Source organism: Eumetopias jubatus, unplaced genomic scaffold (assembly GCF_037043125.1).
Source record: "Eumetopias jubatus isolate StellerSeaLion01/CBP00866 unplaced genomic scaffold, mEumJub1_p1.0 scaffold_8, whole genome shotgun sequence".
Classification (NCBI taxonomy): Eukaryota; Metazoa; Chordata; class Mammalia; order Carnivora; family Otariidae; genus Eumetopias; species Eumetopias jubatus.
In genome coordinates, this window is record NW_028274814.1 from 85,711,707 (window position 1) to 85,733,304 (window position 21,598).

General features: G+C 40.6%; 2 protein-coding genes across 6 annotated transcripts in view; one reads left to right on the forward strand and one right to left on the reverse strand.

The window, feature by feature from the left end:
* Nucleotides 1-6,487, reverse strand: part of B4GALNT1 (beta-1,4-N-acetyl-galactosaminyltransferase 1) — a 41,921-nt gene extending 35,434 nt beyond the window's left edge. The window contains exon 1 of the mRNA XM_028110883.2: nucleotides 6,473-6,487. The gene's annotated coding sequence lies outside the window, so the exon portion shown is untranslated. The remainder of the gene's footprint in view (nucleotides 1-6,472) is intronic.
* A 352-nt stretch (nucleotides 6,488-6,839) lies between these two features.
* Nucleotides 6,840-21,598, forward strand: part of OS9 (OS9 endoplasmic reticulum lectin) — a 30,995-nt gene continuing 16,236 nt past the window's right edge. For all 5 annotated transcript variants that reach the window (XM_028110886.2, XM_028110890.1, XM_028110888.2 and 2 more), the window contains exons 1-5: nucleotides 6,840-7,041; nucleotides 7,456-7,632; nucleotides 8,497-8,560; nucleotides 8,691-8,767; nucleotides 8,956-9,054. In XM_028110886.2, coding sequence (XP_027966687.1) covers nucleotides 6,880-7,041; nucleotides 7,456-7,632; nucleotides 8,497-8,560; nucleotides 8,691-8,767; nucleotides 8,956-9,054 — 579 coding nt within the window. In that variant the 5' untranslated portion in view covers nucleotides 6,840-6,879. The remainder of the gene's footprint in view (nucleotides 7,042-7,455; nucleotides 7,633-8,496; nucleotides 8,561-8,690; nucleotides 8,768-8,955; nucleotides 9,055-21,598) is intronic.

The window sequence follows — 21,598 nt, forward strand, 5'->3', positions numbered from 1 at the left end:
GCACAATATTAGAGTAGAAGGACCAAGTCAGAGGATTAACACTACTTAAGACTTCCTATAAAACAACGGTAATCAAAATGTAGTGGTATTGGTGAAAATATGGACAAACAGATCAATGGAAGAGACTAGAAAGCCCAGAAATAGTCCTATATAAATATACTAAACTGGTCTTTGACAAAGGAGCAAAGGCAATATGATGGAGAAAATTTTCAAAAAATGATGCTGAAACCACTGGACATCCACACGCAAAAAAAGAAAAAAATAATCTAGACACAGATCTTACACCCTTCACAAACATTAACTCAAAGTGGATCATAAATCTAGGTGTAAAATGCAAAACTATAGACTCCTAAAAAATAACATAGAAAATCCAGGTGACCGTGGGTATGGCAATAACTTTTTAGATACAACACCAAAGATACCATCCATGAAAGAAATCATTATAAGCTGGAATTCATTAAAATTAAAAATTTCTGCTCTTTGAAAGACAATGTCAAGAGAATAAGAAGACAAGTCATAGACTGGGAAAAAAATTTGCAAAAGACATGTCTGATAAAGGGATGTTATTCAAAATATACAAAGAACCCTTAAATTCAACAATAAGAAACAAACACTGGATTAAAAATTGGGAAAAGGACATGAACAGACACTTCACCAAAGAAGATATATAGGTGGCAAAAAAGCATATGAAAAAATTCTCCACATATGTCATTAGGGAATTGCAAATTAAAACAGCAATAAGATACCACTACAAACCTATTAGAATGGCCAAAATCCAGAACACTGTCAACACTGAATGCCAATGTAGAGCAATGGGAACTTTCATTCGTTGTTGATTGGAATGCAAAATGGTAGAGCCACTTTGGTAGATTCTTACAAAGTTAAACATATTCTTAGCACACAATCCAGCAATTACACTCCTTGGTATTTATTTACTTAAATGAATTGAAAACTTATGTGCACACAAAAGCCTGCACATGGATGTTTATAGTAGCTTTATTCATAACTGCCAGAACCTGGAAGTAACCAAGGTGTCCTTCAGTAGGTGAATGGATAAATAAACTGTGGCACATCTAGACATGGACTATTACTGAGGGGTAAAAAGAAATGAGCTATCAAGTCATGAGAAGACCTGGAGAAAACTTAAGTGCATATCATAATCTGAAAAGGCTACATACTGTGATTCCAACGATATGACATTGTGGAAAAGGCAGAACTGTGGAAACAATAAAAAGATCAGGGTTTACCAGGAGTTAGGAGGGAAGGAGGGATGAATAAAGTGATCACAGAGGATTTTCAGGGCAGTGAATCTATTCTGCATGAGACTATTAATGTAAATTCATGTCATTATTCGTCAAAATTCACAGAATTTATAACACCAAGAGTGAACACTAGTGTAAACTGTGAATTTTGAGTGATAATGATGTGTCAAGTAGGTTCATTGACTGTAACAAGTGTACCACTCTGGTGTGGGATGTTGATAGTAGGGTAGGCTGTGCATGTGTGAGAACAAGGGTTATATGGGAACTCTGTACTTCATGCTCAATTTTTTGGTGAACCTAAAACTGCTGTAAAAAATAAAGTCTATTTTAAAAAAATAAAACGTTTTTTCAGAACAGTAGTTGTAGCATCACTGTGATATATAGAAGGGTGGATGTGAAGCTTGGAAGACATAGTTTGATAATCAGTACTCCTCCTTGTGGACAATACAAAAAACTAGAACAATTTAATTTTAATCATTGACCTCCCAATGTATATGTTATTGTTTTGATGTGTTTTCATTCTATCTTAATAGTTATTAAACTCCCAGAAGACATTAGTATTTTCTTTACTGCCAATGATCATGCAAGATTTTTACCTATTCTCCACTTCATTGCTTCTTATATCTCAGATCTTCCATCAAGAATCTTTGTCCTTTTGGGGTGCCTGGGTGGCTCAGTCATTAAGTGTCTGCCTTCGGCTCAGGTCATGATCCCAGGGTCCTGGGATCAAGCCCTACATCAGGCTCCCTGCTCAGCGGGGAGCCTGCTTCTCCCTCTCTCACTCCCCCTGCTTGTGTTCCCTCTCTTGCTGTGTCTCTCTGTGTCAAATAAATAAATAAAATCTTAAAAAAAAAAAAAAGAATCTTTGTCCTTTTGCCTGAAGTACATCTTTTAGGATTTTCCTTAATGAGAGCCTATTGATTGTAAACCCTCCTGGGTTTTTGTTTCTGTTTGATTTGAAAATATTGTATTTTCCCCTCATTACTGAAATACATTTTCACTGGCTGTAACATTCCCAGTGGAAGTTATTTTCTTTCATCACACTGAAGATACCATCTATTGTCTTCTGGCTTTTATTGCCATTGAAAAGTCAGTTCTCAATCTTACTGCTGCTCCTTTGAAGGCAATCTGTTTCTCTGGTTGCTTTTCATCTAATTTTATTTTTATTGTGGTAAAATTTACATGCACAGGCCTTATATGTTGTAGGTCAATGAGTTTCGATAAATGCATACACCAGGTAACCCACATTCTGGATTCTTTTAAGATCTGATGTTTTTCTTAGTGTACTCAATTTCACTGTGATATGTCTGTGTGTAGACTTCTTTTCATCTATTCTGCTTGAAATTCATTAGGCCTCTTGAATCTGTAGATTTGTAATTTTCATTAGTTCTGGAAAATGCTCAACAGTTATTTTTGCTTTATTCTCTTTTACTCCTTCTTGAACTCCAATTAGTTATATTTCTCACTTTATTCTCTATGTCTTATTTTCTCTTCCATATTCTCTCTTTGTTGCTTTGTATTTCATTCTGAATAATTTCTTCCAATCTATTTTCTAGTTTATTAATTCTATTTTCAGGTAAATCTAAATTGCTTTTTGATTTAAATATTTTCTTTTTTATTTACAATTTTTCTTTCTTTCTTTCTTTTTCTTTCTTATTTCTTTCTTTCTCTTTCTTTCTTTCTTTGTTTGTTTCTTTGTTTCTTCCTTCCTTTCTTTCTTTCTTTCTCTTTCCTTCCTTCCTTCCTTCCCTCCCTCCCTTCTTTCCTTCCCTCCCTCCCTCCTTTCTTCTTTCTTTTCTTTTCTTTTCTTTCTTTCTTTCTTTCTTTCTTTCTTTCTTTCTTTCTTTCTTTCTTTCTTTCTTTCTTTCTTTCTTTCTTTCTTTCTTTCTTTCAAGATTTTATTTATTTATTTGACACGGGGGTGGGTGGAGAGCAAGCACAAGCTGGGGGAGTGGCAGGCAGAGGAAGAAGCAGGCTCCCCACTGAGCCTGATGTGGGGCTCAATCCCAGGACCCTGCGATTATGACCCAAGCCGAAGGCAGCTGCTTAACCAACTGAGCCACCCAGTTGCCTGCTTTTTGAGTTTTTTAAAAGAAAATTTAAATGAAAAATTTTAAATACAATAAAAAATAAAGTATAATGAATCTCCATGTACTTATCCTGCTTCAACTACTATAAAATATGGTCATTTTGTTTCATTTCTACCCCACCATTTCTCCCAGACTCCCACAGAATTATTTTAATGGAAATGCTAGACATTAGACCATTTCATTGGTAAGTACATGAGTATGTATCTCTAAGAGATAAGGATGATTTTTTTTACATAATTATAACACCATTATTGCATCCAGCAAATTAACAATGATACCTTGCTATTATATAATACCCAACAAGTGTCCAAATTTCTCTAATTAATTCATAAAAGTCTTTCTATAGACAATTTGATTCAGGATCCAAACAAGATCTACATTGTATTTGGTTGATATATTTCTTTTCTTTTAAGATTTATTTATTTACTAGACAGAGAGAGCCAGAGAATGCACGGTCAGGAAGAAGGGCAGAGGGAGAGAATCTCAAGCAGACTCCCCACTGAGCGTGGAGCCCAACATGGGTCTTGATCTCACCACCCTGAGATCATGACCTGAGCCAAAACCAAAAGCCAGACGCTTAACCAACTGAGATACCCAGGCCCCCTTGTTGAGATATTTCTTAAACCTCTTTTAATCCATAACAGTTCTCCCCTCTCCCCATTTTTCCTTGCATGAATTTATTGAAGAAACTGGGGCATTGATTCTATTTTATTTCTGATTACATTCCTGATGGTTTTAACATATTCTCCTAATTCTCATATTTCCTGTAAGCTGATAGTTATATTTAGAGTTTTGGTTTTTTGGCAAGAATCCTTCATAGATAATGCTCTGTGCTTCCTATTGTATCCCATCAAGAAGCACATAATGTTTGGTTGTTTCTCTTTTCATGATGTCAAGTTTTAAAAGTGTATGCACATGGGATGGGCTTGATTCACCTATAAGCCTCTTACATAATGTTTCTGACAGTCATTGATGACTATTGCCTAAATTAATTCATTAGAATTGTAAAATAATGACAGTATATTATTCCTTCTGCATTTATTAGCTGGAATTCTTCTATGAAGAATAATTGCTTCTTAAAACTATTTAGTTACTTTATCCATTCAATTTTTAATTTAAAACTTTGTTTTCATTTCTACAAACTCTCTTTTAAATGTTAGATCATTTTTATAGGTCCTGTTTTCTGATGTATTTTCAGTTTTCTATTTCTTTAAGTATAGTAAGCATAATTATTTTATAATCTGTGTCAACAATTACAGTATCTTAAGTCTTTAGGGCATTTTTTCATTGTCTTCTACCTTACAGTGTGGATGAATCGGTAAGCCTAATGCTGTTCTGATTTTTAAAAATATTTTATTTATTTATTTGAGAGAGAGAGCATGAGGGGGCATGGGCAGAGGGACAAGTCGACTCCCTGCCGAGGGCAGAGCCCAATGTGGGGCTTGATCCCCAAACCCTGAGATCATGACCTGGAGTCAGATGCTTAATCGACTGAGTCGCCCAGGTACCCCGTTCTGATTTTTTTTAAGGTTTTTATTTATTTACTTGAGAGAGCGAGAATGAGAGAGAGAGAGAGCACATGAGAGGGGGCAGAGTCAGAGGGAGAAGCAGACTCCCCGCTGAGCAGGGAGCTCGATGCGGGACTCGATCCCGGGACTCCAGGATCATGACCTGAGCCGAACACAGTCGCTTAACCGACTGAGCCACCCAGGCGCCCTGATTTTTGATCCTTGTATGCAACTTGTTCTTTCTCTCTGGAAGCTTTTAGACTTATTTCTCTGTGCTCAGTGTTCTGAAATTCTATAATGACGTGTCTTGATGTGGGTCTGATTTGTTTTGCTGGATAGTGTGCCCTTACAATTTAGAGTCTTAGTTGTTCATTTCAGGGGAATACTTTTGAATAATTGCTTTAATTGTTTCTTCCCTTCTGATTCTTTGTTCTTTCTCAACTCTCATTATTCAGATATTCAACCTTTTGGACTGATCCTCTAATTTTTATTGATTTTCTTCTTAAGTAGAGCAAATTTGATTTTCAATTTTACTCTCCATTCTTTCTATTGAATTTTATTTCTTCTACCATGGTTTTGATTTCCAAGAGCTCTTTTTTGCTTAATAGTACTTACTTCTAAAAATAGCTTCCTATTGTTATTTTATGGATATATTATCTCTCTGAGGATATTAATGATGGATTTTTTTTGTTTGTTTTATTTTTAAGTTTTTTCTCCCTTGCAATTTCTTTTTTTCTTTCTTTCTTTCTTTCTTTCTCTTTCTTTCTTTCTTTCTCTCTCTCTCTCTCTTTCTTTCTTTAAGATTTTTACTTATATATTTGAGAGTGAGAGAGCACAGAGGGAGAGTGAGAGGGAGAAGCAGACTCCCCGCTGAGCCAAGAGTCCGAGGTGGGGCCTGATCCCAGGACCCTGAGATCATGACCTGAGCCAAGGCAGATGCTTAACCAACTGAGCCACCCAGGCACCCCTCTCCCTTGCAATTTCTGTTTCTTCTAAATTGTTTTTTTTTTTCTCCTTGTCTGTTTTGGTTTCTTTCTTGTATATTAAAGGATTTCCTTAAATGTCTAATGATCCTTGGCTGCCTGGTTATATTTTAGAGTGAGGACATTAAAAAGCTGGAAAGACCATGTGAGAGCTGGGACATGTAGGCCAAGGGCTTAATTGTAGGGTTCTTTCGTCTATCTCATTAAGAGAACCCTGATGAGAGTAGCTTTGGGATTTCTCTTTTGGACTGGTCACATTCCCCAGAGGAGTTTTTCCAAAAGTATAATCATGCTCTTGTTTATCTTTGTTTAGGAATCAATTTCTTGGGTTTGCTAAGACAGTTACCATTCCTCCATTTGTTTTCTAGCTTCTAAAATATTGCTGCTGTTTTCTCCTTTCCCTTTCTGGGCCTGGAGGATGATACGGGAATTTGCCCCTCACTCCACCCCGTCTTTAACTGGAAGTCCCCGTTATTTCTTTAGGATAATTTTTTTGGAGGACTACAGGACCGTGTAGAAAGGTTTTGACACAGATTACCAGATTGCCCTATAGTTGTACGTATATATGAAAAGAGGAATTGTTTTGCAACAAGTATTAAGTAGCTTTCATGGGTATTGCGGGCACTCACCCATCGGCCTCAATCCTCCACCTGGCGGGGGCAGTCTACAACGCAAGACACGACTTAAAAAAATGAGAAAAAGAGATGCGCATGACAGTTGGGCGCAGACAGAAAAATTGCCTCAAAGGGCCGGCGCATTAGACCGCGCCTCTCTGGCGACGGGTGAGGGTGGGAGGGGGTCTGATGTCGGCGAGAATTGGTTGGCCTCTCTGACCAATCGCGAGCAGCAAGTGGTTTTGCTTATCGTCGTGGTCCACCTCCCCGTGGGCTTCGAGGCACGTTTACAAATGGGAACAGGGTAGGTGAGAGGGACAGCCTGCCCAGCCAATGAGACCTTGCGGCGTTCATGGGCGGGGTGAGGCCGCTGCCAGGTTTAGGGCGGAAGGAGCCGCTCTGGGTAAGAAGGTGAGCGAAAGATGGCGGCGGAAGCGCTGCTGTCCAGTCTGTTGGGGCTGCTGCTTCTGGGGCTCCTGTTACCCGCAAGTCTGACTGGCGGTGTCGGCAGCCTGAACCTAGAGGAGCTGAGTGAGATGCGTTATGGGATCGAGATCCTGCCATTGCCTGTCATGGGAGGGCAGGTGAGGAGGCGTGGAGGGGCCAGGGTCTGGGGCAAGGGAAAAGGGGGAAAAGGTGGAGGAAGAAGGGCAGCTGTGGAGTCTGCAGCGGTAGCCTAAGAAGAATCGAGAAACGTAGGTAGAGGTTTTACGATGACTCCTAAACCTCGTTGACTGAGACCCATTCCCTTGGGGCGAGGGACTGGGAGGGGTGGGGCTTCCCGCTGTCAGCTTCAGTTCCTGATAGAAGCACACAGACTCCGCCCCGCGAGAAGTGGGAGTGCTCTCTCCCCTCACCCGCCAAACACAGCTGGAGGACTTGTGGCTCATTCTGACTTGACTGGGCTCTTCCCCAGGATCTGAAGAGGGATCTCGTTGTTCTCTCTGATCCCAGCCTCTCTTTGCCTCCCTGCCCCCCGACCCTCCCTTCTTTCCCAGAGCCAAGCTTCCGACGTGGTGATTGTCTCCTCTAAGTACAAACAGCGCTATGAATGTCGCCTGCCAGCTGGAGCTATTCACTTCCAGCGTGAAAGGGAGGAGGAGGCACCTGCTTACCGAGGGCCTGGGATCCCCGAGTTGTTGAACCCAATGAAAGATGCTCCTTGCCTGCTGAAGGTGAAAGGGCTTGGGGAGGATGGAATGAGGGCTTGGGAGCTGGCTAGCTATCTGGGAACCAGGGTACCCGTGAATGAAGAGGGATCGAGAGGACCTATAGGAGTTAAGAAGACCATTGGAGGAGTAGACAGACCATTGGAGGGGTAGACATATTGTACAGACAGGAAAGAAGCAAAGAATCTTGCAACCACTGATGACACTTTGCTGAATGTAAGGAGGGTTAGGATAGAAGGTCTCAGAGTAATGGGTAAACCAAGATTGAGGTGCCTGAAGAGGGTCAGCATGGGTAGGAGGGACACTCTCCTAGAGAAGCCTTCCTGGTTGAGTCACCCCCTGCCCCTGTCACTCTCTGCCCAGTACCCTCTTTTATTTTCATCATGGCATTTTTCATGATCTGAAATCATCTTACCAACTGAATCATCAGTTTATTTAATTTTGGTCTGGAATATGAGTCCATGAGGTCAGAGAATTTATCTTGTTCACGGCTGTATCCCCAGTGCCTAGCACAAGGAATGTTGTAGAAGTTCAATTAGTATTTGAATATTCTGTATTTTCCTGGTCTGAGTGCTTCAAGGATACCATGATTTCTTATCTTTCTCAAAGGCAAAGAAGAATTTTAAAAAAATATGTAGAAAGGGAGGAGTGGAAAGACCACAGGTGGAAAACATACTCTAGAGGTATTTCTCCCAGTCACAGAAGGAAAGCAGCCCTTTCTCCTCACTGAGAATCTGGAAAATTGAGTGTGCAAGCAAAGGGGAGGAGAAGTAGTTGAGAGGTTATGTTTCTTGGAGCCAGGAAAGATTCAGGTTCCAAGCAGAGACATCTGCACTCTATCCCCTTGATTGTTCATTTTTTTATTGTCAGACCAAGGACTGGTGGACGTATGAATTCTGTTATGGACGCCACATCCAGCAGTACCACATTGAAGGTGACTCACGCCTACATTTTCCCTAAGCCCTCAGCATCACATCGTGGAAGGTGACCTGCCCTCCCAGTCCCCTTCCCTCTTGGTCCTCTTAGAAGGGAGTAACGGTGCTTCATTGTGGTTTCTCTTGTAGATTCAGAGATCAAAGGTGAAGTCCTCTATCTCGGCTACTACCAATCGGCCTTCGACTGGGATGATGAGACAGCCAAGGTGGCAGGAGTCTGGGATTGGGAGAGAATGGGGTCCTGGCTGTAGACTCAGAGCCCTGACCAGAAGGGGAGGGGCAGGATTAGCTGACATGTTGCTTGGGGCTTGGTGACCATTAGGACAGAGTGCCATTCTTCCTCTTTGCTGTCTTTCTTCCGCCCCCCCGCCCTCCTTCTTGATGTCCTCCCCAGGCCTCCAAGCAGCATCGCCTGAAACGCTACCACAGCCAGACCTATGGCAATGGGTCCAAGTGCGACCTCAATGGGAGGCCACGGGAGGCCGAGGTTCGGGTGAGTCTCAAGAGAGGGAAGTTGACAATTTAGATTCTAAGGGAGGAGGGCAGGATTGCATGTTAGACTACAGAAGGTCTCTTCCAGACCCAAAACTCTTAAGTTTAAGACTCCTGTTTCCAGCTGGTAGCTGGACGCCACTGCCTGGATAGTTTCCGAGGCCCTTCAAGTCAACACTTCCCAAATCCTCCCCTCGGAACCCCTAGCCATGCCTATTCTTTTTCCCATTGTTTCTTCTCTTTATCACCTAAGCTAGAAACCTGAGCATCATTTCTGACTCTTCCTTTCTTCATGTAACGACCCGTCAGTGAGGTGGTACTGGTGTAGACATTGGGCTTCACTCTGGGCATACAGTGGTGGGCAAACATGCAGCCCCTGACCTCAGTCTAGATAGGAAGACATGTTAACAAAAGAATCACAGAAATGAGTCTGTAACTACAAACTGAGGAGTGGTGTGAAGGAAAGGAATCTAGTTCTCTCAGAGTAAATGACAAAGCCTGTTCATTCTACTTCTAGATTTCTCTGACCACTCTCTTCTTTCCTATGCTTGGTGTCTTGATCTCTCTCCTGCATCACTGCCAACAGCCTCTTAACAGGTGTTCTTGATCTAGTGGTCCTTAACTGAATTCAGGCAAGCAGGCAGATGTATGGTGGGAAAGGTTCTTCAGGTGCTTCTAAGGTGTATTCACAAACATAAACACCTATAGAGACCAGAATTACACAACTGATCACACACAGATTATCTTTCTGTAATACAGATTTTCAGATGCAATTGTGTTCTGGTAGTTGTTGAACACTCTGATCACCAGGATAGAGTGGGGGGTAGGGTGGGGGGAGCCTTGTTTGTAACATTTGCCAATATCTGTGGTATAAACATTCCTACCGTGGCCAGATTCATGCTATCACTGTGATGTCAACCATCTTGCAACATTCTTGAACATTTACCAGTTGGCTGTTGTGAACTGGTGTGAGCTGACTCCAACAAACCACTATGGCAAGTGTCACTTCTCTGTCCAGTCCTGGAAAACCTTCAGTGATTCCACCTTGCACAAAGGCTAAGATCCAAATACTTCAGCAAGACTGGGGTGACTGGGGAGGTGGTGGGAAGCCCTCAGATTCTGGATATATTTTGAAGGTGGAGCCAATAAGATTTGTTGATGTACTGGATATGGGGTGGAGTCAAGTATGACTCCAGGGCTTTTAGCTTGAGCAGCTGGAACAATGCAACTGTCATTTACCAAAATGGGAAGGAATGGGTTTGGAGGGGAAAACAAGGTTGGTGTTAGACATATGAAGGTCAAAATGACTATAGACCTCCAGTGGTGATGTCCAGTTAGTAGTTGGCTCTGTGATTCTGGAGTTCAGGGATGAGGTCTGGGCTGGAGATATAAATACTTTTTGTGTTTCTGCCCCACTGGCCTTCTTTCTGTTCTCTGAATCAATGGGTCTTGTTGTTCCCTCTGCCTAAAGCTGTCTTCCCCCAGATGTCCGAGTGGTTGGCTCCATCCCCTCATTCAGGTTATACATCCCTGTGACACCTCCACAGGGAGCCCTAATATAGGCACACACAACACACACAGCCTTCTGCCTCCATGCTGGTAAACACCTACAGTGTTTTATATTCTTGAAAGCATGTATCCTTTCCTGAAATTATCTTATGTTTGAGTTTAATATCTCTCTCAGTCGACACCCCAACTAGAATAAGCTCTAGGAAGGCAGGGACCTTTCTTTCTTAAATTTTTTGTCTGTCTTATTTTCTGCTATATCCTTGGTGCCTGGAACAGTGCCTGGCACCAAGCAGGTGCCCAGAAATTATTCTGTTGAATGAATGATAAGCCAGTTCAAATGTCATTTATTTCATGTGAACTTTCTTAGCTAACCCAGATGGTTAGTTAGGTTTCTTCAGCATTTCATAAACACATATCCATGTCCACATATATCCATGGCTTAGTCTTTTTGTGTTGCTAGAACAAAATACCACAGTCTGAGTAGCTTATAAACAGAAATTTTTTCCTTACAGTTCTGGAAGCTGGAAGTTGGAGATCAGGGTGCCAGCGTGGTGGGGTGAGGGCCCTCTTCCAGGTCATAGACTTGTTGTTTATTCTCACATGGTGGAAGGGGCTAGGGAGCTCTGTGGAGCCTCTTCTATAAGAGCGTTAATTCCGTTGGTGAAGGTTCCTCCCTTATGACCTAAGAACCTCCCAAAGACCCCAATTCCCAATACCATCACATTGGGCATAGATATTTAGGGGGACATAAATAATCAGACCATAGCAACCCACAAGCATTTACACACCGATATAATCTATTATAACACTTACTTTATTATATTATTGTTATTATTATGTAGGCTCCATACCCAGTGTGGAGCCCAATGTAGGGCTTGAACTCACAACCCTGAGGTCAAGACTTGAGTTGAGATCAGGAGTCAGACACTTAACTGACTCAGCCACCCAGGCACCGCTTTTTCTTTATTATTATTTGTAGCTTCAGTAGGCCAAGAGCCCCTCGGTTCAAAGACTGCATTTCCCTCTCATCTCTTGAACATACGCACTGTGCCAAGCACTGTAATAGAAACTGGGGATAAAATGGTGACTGAGAAACCTAGTCCTGCTCTCAGGAGACAGACATTAAATAAACAGCCACAACAAGCAGGATAAAGTCTGACCGGTGAAGTAGATATCACAGGGGGCCACACAATAAAGGACCTGGCCAAGTCTAGGTAAAGAGGAAGCTTCCCGAAGAACGTGACCTTTGAACTGACAGTTGAAGGTTGAGGAGTCAGTCCAGCAGTGGTACAGGAGTGGGAGAGGGAAGAGGGCATTCCAGCTGGATGGTACTGTAAGTGCCAAAGGCCTGGAGGCAAGGGGCAATCGATAGCTATTCATGGTGACTGGAGAGAATTGCAGGAAGGGAGTGTGGGAGGTGAGGCTGAGCAAATGTTAGGGGAAGGAAACTCTGTAGCTGTGTTGAGGAGTTTGGACAATCTGAGAAATAAGGGGGAAACCAGTGAAATATTTGAAGCAGAATGACGACATATCCAATTTTGGTTTTGAAGGCTCACTCTGGCTGGAGTGGAGCAGATGATTGGAGGCCAGTTAGGAGGTGGTTGCAGCAATCCAGGTGAGAAAAGAAGGTGGCCCAGGGAATGAAGAAATGTGAATTTTGGGGGAAACTTAGGTGACAGAGTCAATAGAGTAAGATTCGTGGGTTTCTGGCTTGAGCAACTGGACAGATGGTGGGTGGTTCCTGTTACTGAGTTAGGTATAGTAGAAAGAGGAGTAGGTCTGGTGAAGGAAAATGATGATTCTGGTTTTTGAATATGATGATTTGGTGGCTGAAGGCATCCAAGAAGAGATTTCTGAGGAGGCTGTTGGGTCTGTGGGTTTGGAGCTCAGGAGAGAGATCCAAATTGAACCCAGAGGGCTGGGAGTCATCAACATATTGGGTATAACTGCAGTCATGGTCTGGGTAAAATCCTCCCAAAGAAACAGTATATAGTAAAAAAAAAAGTGGAACAGAAGGTTGAGGAAGCCATCGTTGAAAGCATGGGCAGAAGAGGGCTCTCCTGAGAAGGGCCAGAAAGGAGATACAGCAACGCATTTCAAGGAGGCACTGGTCCATGGCAGCAGTTGCATCTGAACCTTTAGGTAAGAGAATTAGAGAAAACTGCTTGTAGGTGATCATGGGAATTATTATTTTAATAAAAGCAAAGCATGCACAAGGAAATGAGAATTCAGACTGTAGGCATGGGAACCAGATGAAAAGTTCTAAGTCCCCCATCCCAGTCTCCCAAGCAGAGGTCATTGGTGATTTTTGCTACAGCAGTTTCAGTGGGATGGTGAAGAAGTGGAAGCCTTTGAAGAAGTCTGGAGTGAAGGGGAGGGAAAAGGTGAGCTCTAGTTAGAGGGGTTGTGAGGTTGGGGACAGTGGTACTTTGTTGTTTTTGTTGTTTCATGTTTTAAGATGGGAGCATGTATGAATGCTGTTGGGTGGACCTGGCAGAAAGGAGAGATTGAGTCACAGGAGAAAGACAGGGAAGAGAATGTGGGCAGGGCCAGGATAGGGGATATGGGGAGCAGTTACTCTGAGCGTATGTAGGGTCATCACGGGAATGGAAGGGTGCTGTATTTGTTGGGGAGTCTGGAGGTTTTAGTGGCAGACAGTTGAGGGCATTCCTGTTTGGCTGTTTCTCGTATTTTAGTTCTTATATCCTGATAGGCCACCCAAGTTCATTGCCTTCGTGATTGAGTAAACCTCCCCCTCCAGGGCAAGCACAGTGAAGTTCCGTCTCCCAATGCCTCCTGGGTAGGAGCAGTGTGCATGGTGTTTGGTAAAAGTGCAGTCCCTGTGGGGCTTGGGAATGGCTAGCCATCTTGAATTAAACAAATTTGGATCCCCATCTCAATTCTTGTATTAAGTAAGATTTCACAGAGATCTAAAAATTTTTCCCTTTCTAATGTCTAATTATGAAACATTTCAAACTTACAGAAAATAATGTCATAGAGACCCATAAATCCACTGCCAAGGGAAACAGATGTTAACATTTTGCCATATTTGCATCAGAAAGGAATAAAATGCTAATGATATAGTTAAAGCCCACCCTCTCATTTCTTCCCTCTCCCTCCTCTCCAGAAACAACCACAACCATCTCCATGCTTGCTTTGTACTTTTATTAGTCGTACACATATCATAGACAATATAGATTGTTTTGTATTTTAAAATTATACATTAGTGGTATCAACTTGCTTTTTCACTAATCAGTGTTTGCCATTCTGTGGCATGACATGGAGATCTAATTCAATGATTTTGTTTATTTATTTATTTTAAAGATTTTATTTATTTATTTGACAGTGAGACAGAGAGAGAGCACAAGTAGGCAGAGCGGCAGGCAGAGGGAGAGGGAGAAGCAGGCTCTCGCTGAGCAAGGAGCCCAGTGCGGGGCTCGACCCTGGGATCACAACCTGAGCTGAAGGCAACTGCCCAACCGACTGAGCCACCCAGGCACCCCTAGTTCAATGATTTTAATGGCTGTGTTGTGTTTTATTGTTTACTTACTATTCCTCTACTGAGGAATGGTCGGGTTTCAACTCTAATGCTCTTACACACAGTGCTGCAATGTAGGTCTCATTGTGAGTATGCAAGAATTTGTCTGGGGGACTCTGTTAGTAGTGTTCTTTGATGGAGAATGGTTTTTAATTCTGATGAAGTCTAATTTACCTATTTTTTTTTCTTTTACTGCCTGTGCTTTTGGCCTCATATTTAAGAAACCATTGCCTATTCCAAGGTCATGATTTTTACTGATGTTTTCTTCTAAGAGTTTTATAGTTTTATTGTTCTGAGTTGATTTTTAAAAAAGATTTTATTTCTTTATTTGAGAGAGAGAGCACAAGTGGGGTGGGGCAGAGGGAGAGGGAGAAGCAGGCTCGCCGCCGAGCAGAGATCCCCATGCAGGGCTCAAACCTAGGACCCCAAGATCATGACCTGAGCCGAAGCCAGACAGTTAACTGACTGAGCCACCCAGGCCTCCCTTGAGTTGATTTTTGTATACAAAGTAAGATAAGGATCCAGCTTCCGTTGTTTGCATGTAAACATCCAGTTTTTCCAGCACCATTTGTTGAAAATACCATCCTTATCCTTAGTACCCTTGTGGAAAATCGAATGAGCAAATATGTTAGGGTTTATTTCTGAGCTCTGTTCTGTTCCGTTGGTCTGTTTGTCTGTCCTAATGCCAATACCACAGTTTCAATTGCTGTGGCTTTGTAGTAAGTTTTGAAATTAGGAAGTGTTGAGTCTTCCAACTTTGTTCTTTTTTTGTGATTGTTCTGGCTATATGAGGTCCCTTGAGATTCTATATGAATTTTAAGATGTATTTTTCTTTATCTATAAAAAAGACCATTGGGATTTTGATAGTGATTGCATCGAATATGTAGATTACTTTGTGTAGTATTGCCATCTTAATATTAAGTTTTCTAATCCATGAACATAGGATGTCTTTCCATTTATTTGTGTCTTCTGTAATTTCTCTCTGTAATATTCTGTAGTTTTCCATGTGCAAGTCTTTCCTTGGATAAATTTATCCTAAGTATTTTATTTTTTGATGCTATTGTAAGTGAAAAATTTTAAAAATTGCCTTTTTTGGCTTGTTCATTACAAGTATACAGAAATACAACTGGTATTTGCAGATTGATTTTATATCCTGCAACTTTGCTGAATTCACTTATTAGCTGTAACAATTTTTTTGTGTGTGGGTTCTTTTGGATTTTCTATGTGTAATATCATGTCACTATGAATAGACACAATTTTACTTCTTCCTTTCCAATTTCTATGCCTTTATTTCTTTTTCTTGCCTAACTGCTCTGGTTAGAACTTCTAGCACTATGTTAAATAGTGGCATAAAGTGGGCATCCTTATCTTGTTCCTATTATTGGTGGAAAAGCTTTCAATCTTTCACCATTGAGTATGATGTTAGCTATGGGTTTTCTTTTGTTGCCTTTATAATATTGAGGATATTCTCTCCTATTCCCAGTTTATGAAGTGATTTTATTAGGAAAGGGTGTTGACTTTTGTCAAATGCTTTGTTCACACCAATTGAGATCATGTAGCTTTTTTCTTCATTCTGTTAATGTGGTGTATTGTAGTATGCAGATTGATTTTTGTATATTGAGTCATCTTTGCATTCCTGGAATAAAACCCACATAAATCATGATGCATAATGCTTTCAATATGCTACTGAATTTGGTTTGCTAGTATTTTGATGAGAAATTTTGCATTTGTATTTACAAGGGATCCTGGTCTATAGTTTTCTTGTACTATCTTTGTCTGGGTTTGGTATCAGGGTAGTGTTAACCTCACAGAATGAGTTAGGAAGGCATTCTTTATATATTCCAAATTTAATTCCTTGGTCATCTACATTCTATCTGTGCTTGTCTTTTTCTTTTGTTCATAGTATCGCCAATGTACTTTTAATTTAAAAAATTTAAAAATTCCAATATGATTAAAAATTTCAGTGTTTTTCTTTAAAGTTTGTACATTTTGTACCTTTTATTAATGGGAAAGATCCTATTCATTTGTGTTTTTCAAATTATAAAAGTTTTCTTCTCGTATGTTGGACTTTAATTCAATAAATTAATTTAATTTGATGTATCATGTAAGCTTGGAACCCAAATATACCTATTTTTCATCTGGATAACCGGCTGTCCCAGCATCATTTATTGAACAGCCCATGCTTTCTCCCCTGATTTGTAGTGCCACCCCAGGCATGTATCAAGCTGCCATATATATGTGCATTTTCTTCTTGGCTTCTCTTTTGTTTCAATAGTCTGTGTGTATTCTTATGCTAATATCACATTGTTTTAAGTACTATAGATTTTTAGTAAGTCTTGGTATCTGATAATAGGCATTTTTTTCCTTTGTTCTTCAAAGCTGTCTGAGATATTACTGGACAAGTTCTGTGAAAAAACTGTTGGGGATTTGAATTGGAATTACATTGAATTTTATATTAATTTGGAGAGAATTGATATTTATGATATTGACTCTTCATTCACAATTAACATAATGTATACTATTTATTTATTGCCTTGTACTTTAGAAATATTTTAATTTTCTCTATGAAAGCTTTTGTATATCTCATGTAAGGTTAGCTTTTATTTGTGTCTTATGTGTGTAGGCAAATGTTTCCAGCATACAGGTACCTTATAGTTTTTGATGCTATTGTAAATGGCTTTATTTATTTATTTATTTATTTATTTATTAAAAGATTTACTTATCCATTTGAGCAGGGAGGGGCAGCGGGAGAAGGAGAGAGAGAGAATCTCCAGCAGACTTTTCAGTGAGCATGGAGCCCGATGCAGTGTTCAGTTCCATGACCCCGAGATCATGACCTGAGCTGAAATCAAGAATCAGACGTTCAACTGACTGAGCCTATAAATAGCATCTTTTAAAAATTGCATTTTCTGATTGAGTGTTGCTGGGGTACCGTCACATTATTAATTTTATATATTGATCTTGTATTCACAACTTTACTGAACTCTCATTCCTAATAGTTTGCAGGTTCTCATGGATTTTCTATGTGAATAATTTATGTCATCTGAAAATAGGGACACTTTGGTTTCTTCCTTTCTAATCCTTATATATTTCATTTTTCTTATACCTGCAGTGCAGTAGAAGTGGTTATGGTGGGCATTTCGGCTTGTTCTGACTTTAAGGGAGTACTCCTGAAGTTACACTATGAACATGATGTTTTCTTGTAGGCTTTTTGTAGACACCCTTTATCAGGTAAATGAAGATCCATTTTATTCCTAGTTTGAGGAACATTTTCATCATGGGTAGGTGTGGAATTTTAACATGTTTTTTCTGTATCAAGATGGTTATATGGTTTTCCATCTTTTTTTTTAATATGGTGAATTCAACTAATTCATTTTCTAAGATTTTTTTTTTTTTACCCTTGCATTTCTGGGATAATTCATGGTCATAAAGTATTTTTTTAAGATTTTATTTTTAAGGGGCGCCTGGGTGGCTCAGTTGGTTAGGCGACTGCCTTTGGCTCAGGTCATGATCCTGGAGTCCCGGGATTGAGTCCCACATTGGGCTCCCTGCTCAGCAGGGAGTCTGCTTCTCCCTCTGACCCTCCCCCTTCTCGTGTTCTCTCTCTCTCTCTCAAATTAATAAATAAAATCTTTTAAGATTTTTTTTTTAAAAAAAGATTTTATTTTTAAGTAATCGCTCCACTCAACATGGGGCTCAAATGACAACCCTGAGATCAAGAGTCACATGCTCTACTGACTGAACCAGCCAGGTGCCCCTTGAAATATTCTTAATACACTGATATATTCAGTTTCCTAATATTTTAATTGATTTTTACAGCTGTTTTCATAAGTGAATTGGTCTACAGTTTTCTTGTATTGTTTTAGTCTTGTCTTGGTATCAAGTTATATTAGCTTCATAAATTTCTTGAACTCTCTTTCTTTGTTCTCTGGAACAGTTTGCTAAGATAGGAATTAATCTATTCTTTAAAGGTTTGGGAGAACTCTCTAAAACCACCTCGTCCCAATACACAATACTGTATATTGTGTATTGTGGGGATGGTTTTTACTACTGATTTAGTATATTAAATGATGATAAGGGTTTTTCATATTAATACATGAAGCATTAACAAGTTACAATTTCATAGGCCATTATTTAGTTGTCTAAATTTTCAAATGTATTAGCATAAAATTATAATGTTTTTATTTTATTTTATTTTTTTAAAGATTTTATTTATTTATTTGACAGAGACAGACACAGCAAGAGAGGGAATGCAAGCAGGGGGAATAGGAGAGGGAGAAGCAGGCTTCCCGCTGAGCAGGGAGCCTGATGTGGGGCTGATCCCAGGACCCTGGGATCACAACCAGACCGAAGGCAGATGCTTAATAACTGAGCCACCCAGGCGCCCTGTGTTTTTTTTTTTAAAGATTTATTTATTTGAGAGAGAGAGAGCACACAAGCAAGGAGAGGGGCAGAAGGAGAGGGAGAAGCAGGCTCCCCGCTGAGCAGAGAGCCCCATGCGGGGCTCGATTCCAGGACCCTGGGATCATGACCCGAGCTGAAGGCAGACGCTTAGCTGACTGAGCCACCCAAGGCGCCCCTTAAAATAATGTGTTATTTATTTTTTTTTTAAAGATGTATTTATTTGAGAGAGCGAGAATGAGAGAGAGAGTACATGAGGGGGGGAGGGTCAGAGGGAGAAGCAGGCTCCCCGCCGAGCAGGGAGCCCAATGCGGGACTCGATCCCGGGACTCTGGGATCATGACCTGAGCCGAAGGCAGTCGCTTAACCAACTGAGCCACCCAGGCGCCCTATAATGTTTTATTTTTAATAATCACTTTTTATAGATCTGTTCCCTTTTAATTCCTAATATTGACTTTGCCTTTTCTCTTTTTGTTGATCTGTCTTGCTAGAGATTTATTAGTCCAAGAGCCGCATTTGACTTTATCCACTCTGTTGTCTGTTTACTATTTCATTAACATCATTATTTTATCTTTATTATTCTTTTCCTTCTGCTTTATGTTTATTCACTTCTCTTTCTAACTTCTTGAATTTTTTTCACACTTAAAAAATTTTTTTAGTATTTTTTAAAATTTAAATTCAATTAACATATAATGTTTTATTAGTTTCAGACGTAGAGGTTAGTGATTCATCAGTCTTATATAATACCCAGTGCTCATTGCATCATGTGTCCTCCTTAATATCCATCACCCAGTTACCCCCCCTTCCCCCACAACCCTTAGTTTCTTTCCTATGATTAAGAGTCTCTCATGGTTTGTCTCCCTCTCTGATTTCATCTTGTTTTATTTTTCCCTCTCTTCCCCTATGATCCTCTGTTTCATTTCTTAAATTCCACATATGAGTGAGATCATATGATAATTGTCTTTCTCTGATTGACTTAGTTCACTTACACAATACCCTCTAGTTCCATCCACGTCACTGCAAATGGCAAGATTTCATTTTTTTTTTTTATGGCTGAGTAGTAGTCCATAGTATATATATATTTCCCACATCTTCTTTATCCATTCATCTGGGCTCTTTCCATACTTTGGCTATTGTGGACATTGCTGCTATAAACATTGGGGTGCAGGTGCCCCTTCGAATCACTACATTTGTATCTTTGGGGTAAATACCCAGTAGTGCAATTGCTGGATTGTATGGTAGCTCTATTTTCAACTGTTTGAGGAACCTCCATACTGTTTTCCAGAGTGGCTGCATCAGCTTGCATTCCCACCAACAGTGTAGGAGGGTTCCCCTTTCTCCACATCCTCGCCAACCTCTGTCGTTTCCTGACTTGTTAATTTTAGCCATTCTGACTGGTGTGAGGTGGTATCTCATTGTGGTTTTGATTTGTATTTCACTGATTCTGAGTGATGTTGAGCATTTTTTCATGTGTCTATTGGCTATTTGTATGTCTTCTGCCCATTGATTGGATTATTTGTTCTTTAGGTGTTGAGTTTGATAAGTTCTTTATGGATTTTGGATACTAGCCCTTTATCTGATATGTCATTTGCAAATATCTTCTCCCATTCTGCCTGTTGTCTTTTGGTTTTGTTGACTGTTTCCTTTGCTGTGCAAAAGCTTTTTATCTTGATGAAGTCCCAATAGTTCATTTTTGCCCTTGCTTCCCTTGCCTTTGGAGACATGTCTAGCAAGAAGTTGCTGCAGCTAAGGTCGAAGAGGTTGCTGCCTGTGTTCTCCTCTAGGATTTTGATAGATTCCTGTCTCACATTTAGGTCTTTCATCCATTTTGAATCTATTTTTGTGTATGGTGTGAGGAAATGGTCCAGTTTCATTCTTCTGCATGTGGCCACACTTAAAAAATTCTATATTTAATTTTTTTGAATAGATACTACATTCTCATAGCTCAAATATAAAAATACTTATATGCTCAGATTTTTTTTTTTTTTTTTTTTTTTTTTTTTTAGAGCTAGCACTTGCATAGGGTGGAGGTCGGGGAGTAGAGGGAGAGAGAATCTTTTTTTAAGATTTTATTTACTTATTTGACAGAGAGAGATAGTGAGAGAGAGAGGGCACAAGCGGGGGAAACAGCAGGCAGAGGGAGAGGGCGAATCAGGTTCCCCACTGAGCAAGGAGCCCAATGCGGAGCTGGATCCCAGAACCCTGGGATCAGACCTGAGCTGCTTAACCAACTGAGCCACCCAGGTGCTTCTGGGAGAGAGAATCTTAAGCAGGTTCCTCAACCAGCGCAGAGCTGACATGAGGCGCGATCTCATGATCCACCCCTGAGATCATGACCTGGGCTGAAATCAGGAATTGGGCGCTCAACCAACTGAGCCACTCAGGTGCTCCTCAGAGATTTTATTTTTAAGTAAACTACCCCCAACCTGGGGCTCAAATTCATGACCCCATGATCAAGAGTCGCAGGCTCTACTGACAGCCAGCCAGGTGCCCTGACTCAGAGATTTTTTTCAGTGTTTGTACAAACATTTATCTTTGAGCTCTTTCCAAATATATATATAAATAGCTTCCTTTTCCTCCCTCCCTCCCTTCCTCTTTGTTTCTTTGTGTTTTTTTTTTTAAGATTTTATTTATTTATTTGACACAGAGAGACACAGCGAGAGAGGGAACACAAGCAGGGGGAGTGGGAGAGGGAGAAGCAGGCTTCCCACTGAGCAGGGAGCCCGATGCAGGGCTCGATCCCAGAACCCTGGGATCATGACCTGACCTGAAGGTAGACGCTTAATGACTGAGCCACCCAGGCGCCCTTGGTTGTTTTAACTCTTATTAACACAAAAGTGCTGCAGTGAATAACCTTGTACCTCCAGAGTAGATGTAGGTTATATTCCTGGAAGTAGACTTGTGTGATTTTGATACATACTGCCAAGTTACCCTGCTTAGGTAAATTACTCTCCCTTCAGCAGTGTAGAGGAATGCCAGTTCCCCTACAGCTCTGCCAGCCCAGAGTATTTTTAACTTGTGGATTTTGGCCAGTCATTGAATAGGCATCAGATAAACAGTGACTTCTTAGTATGATTTTAACTTGCATTTATCTTAG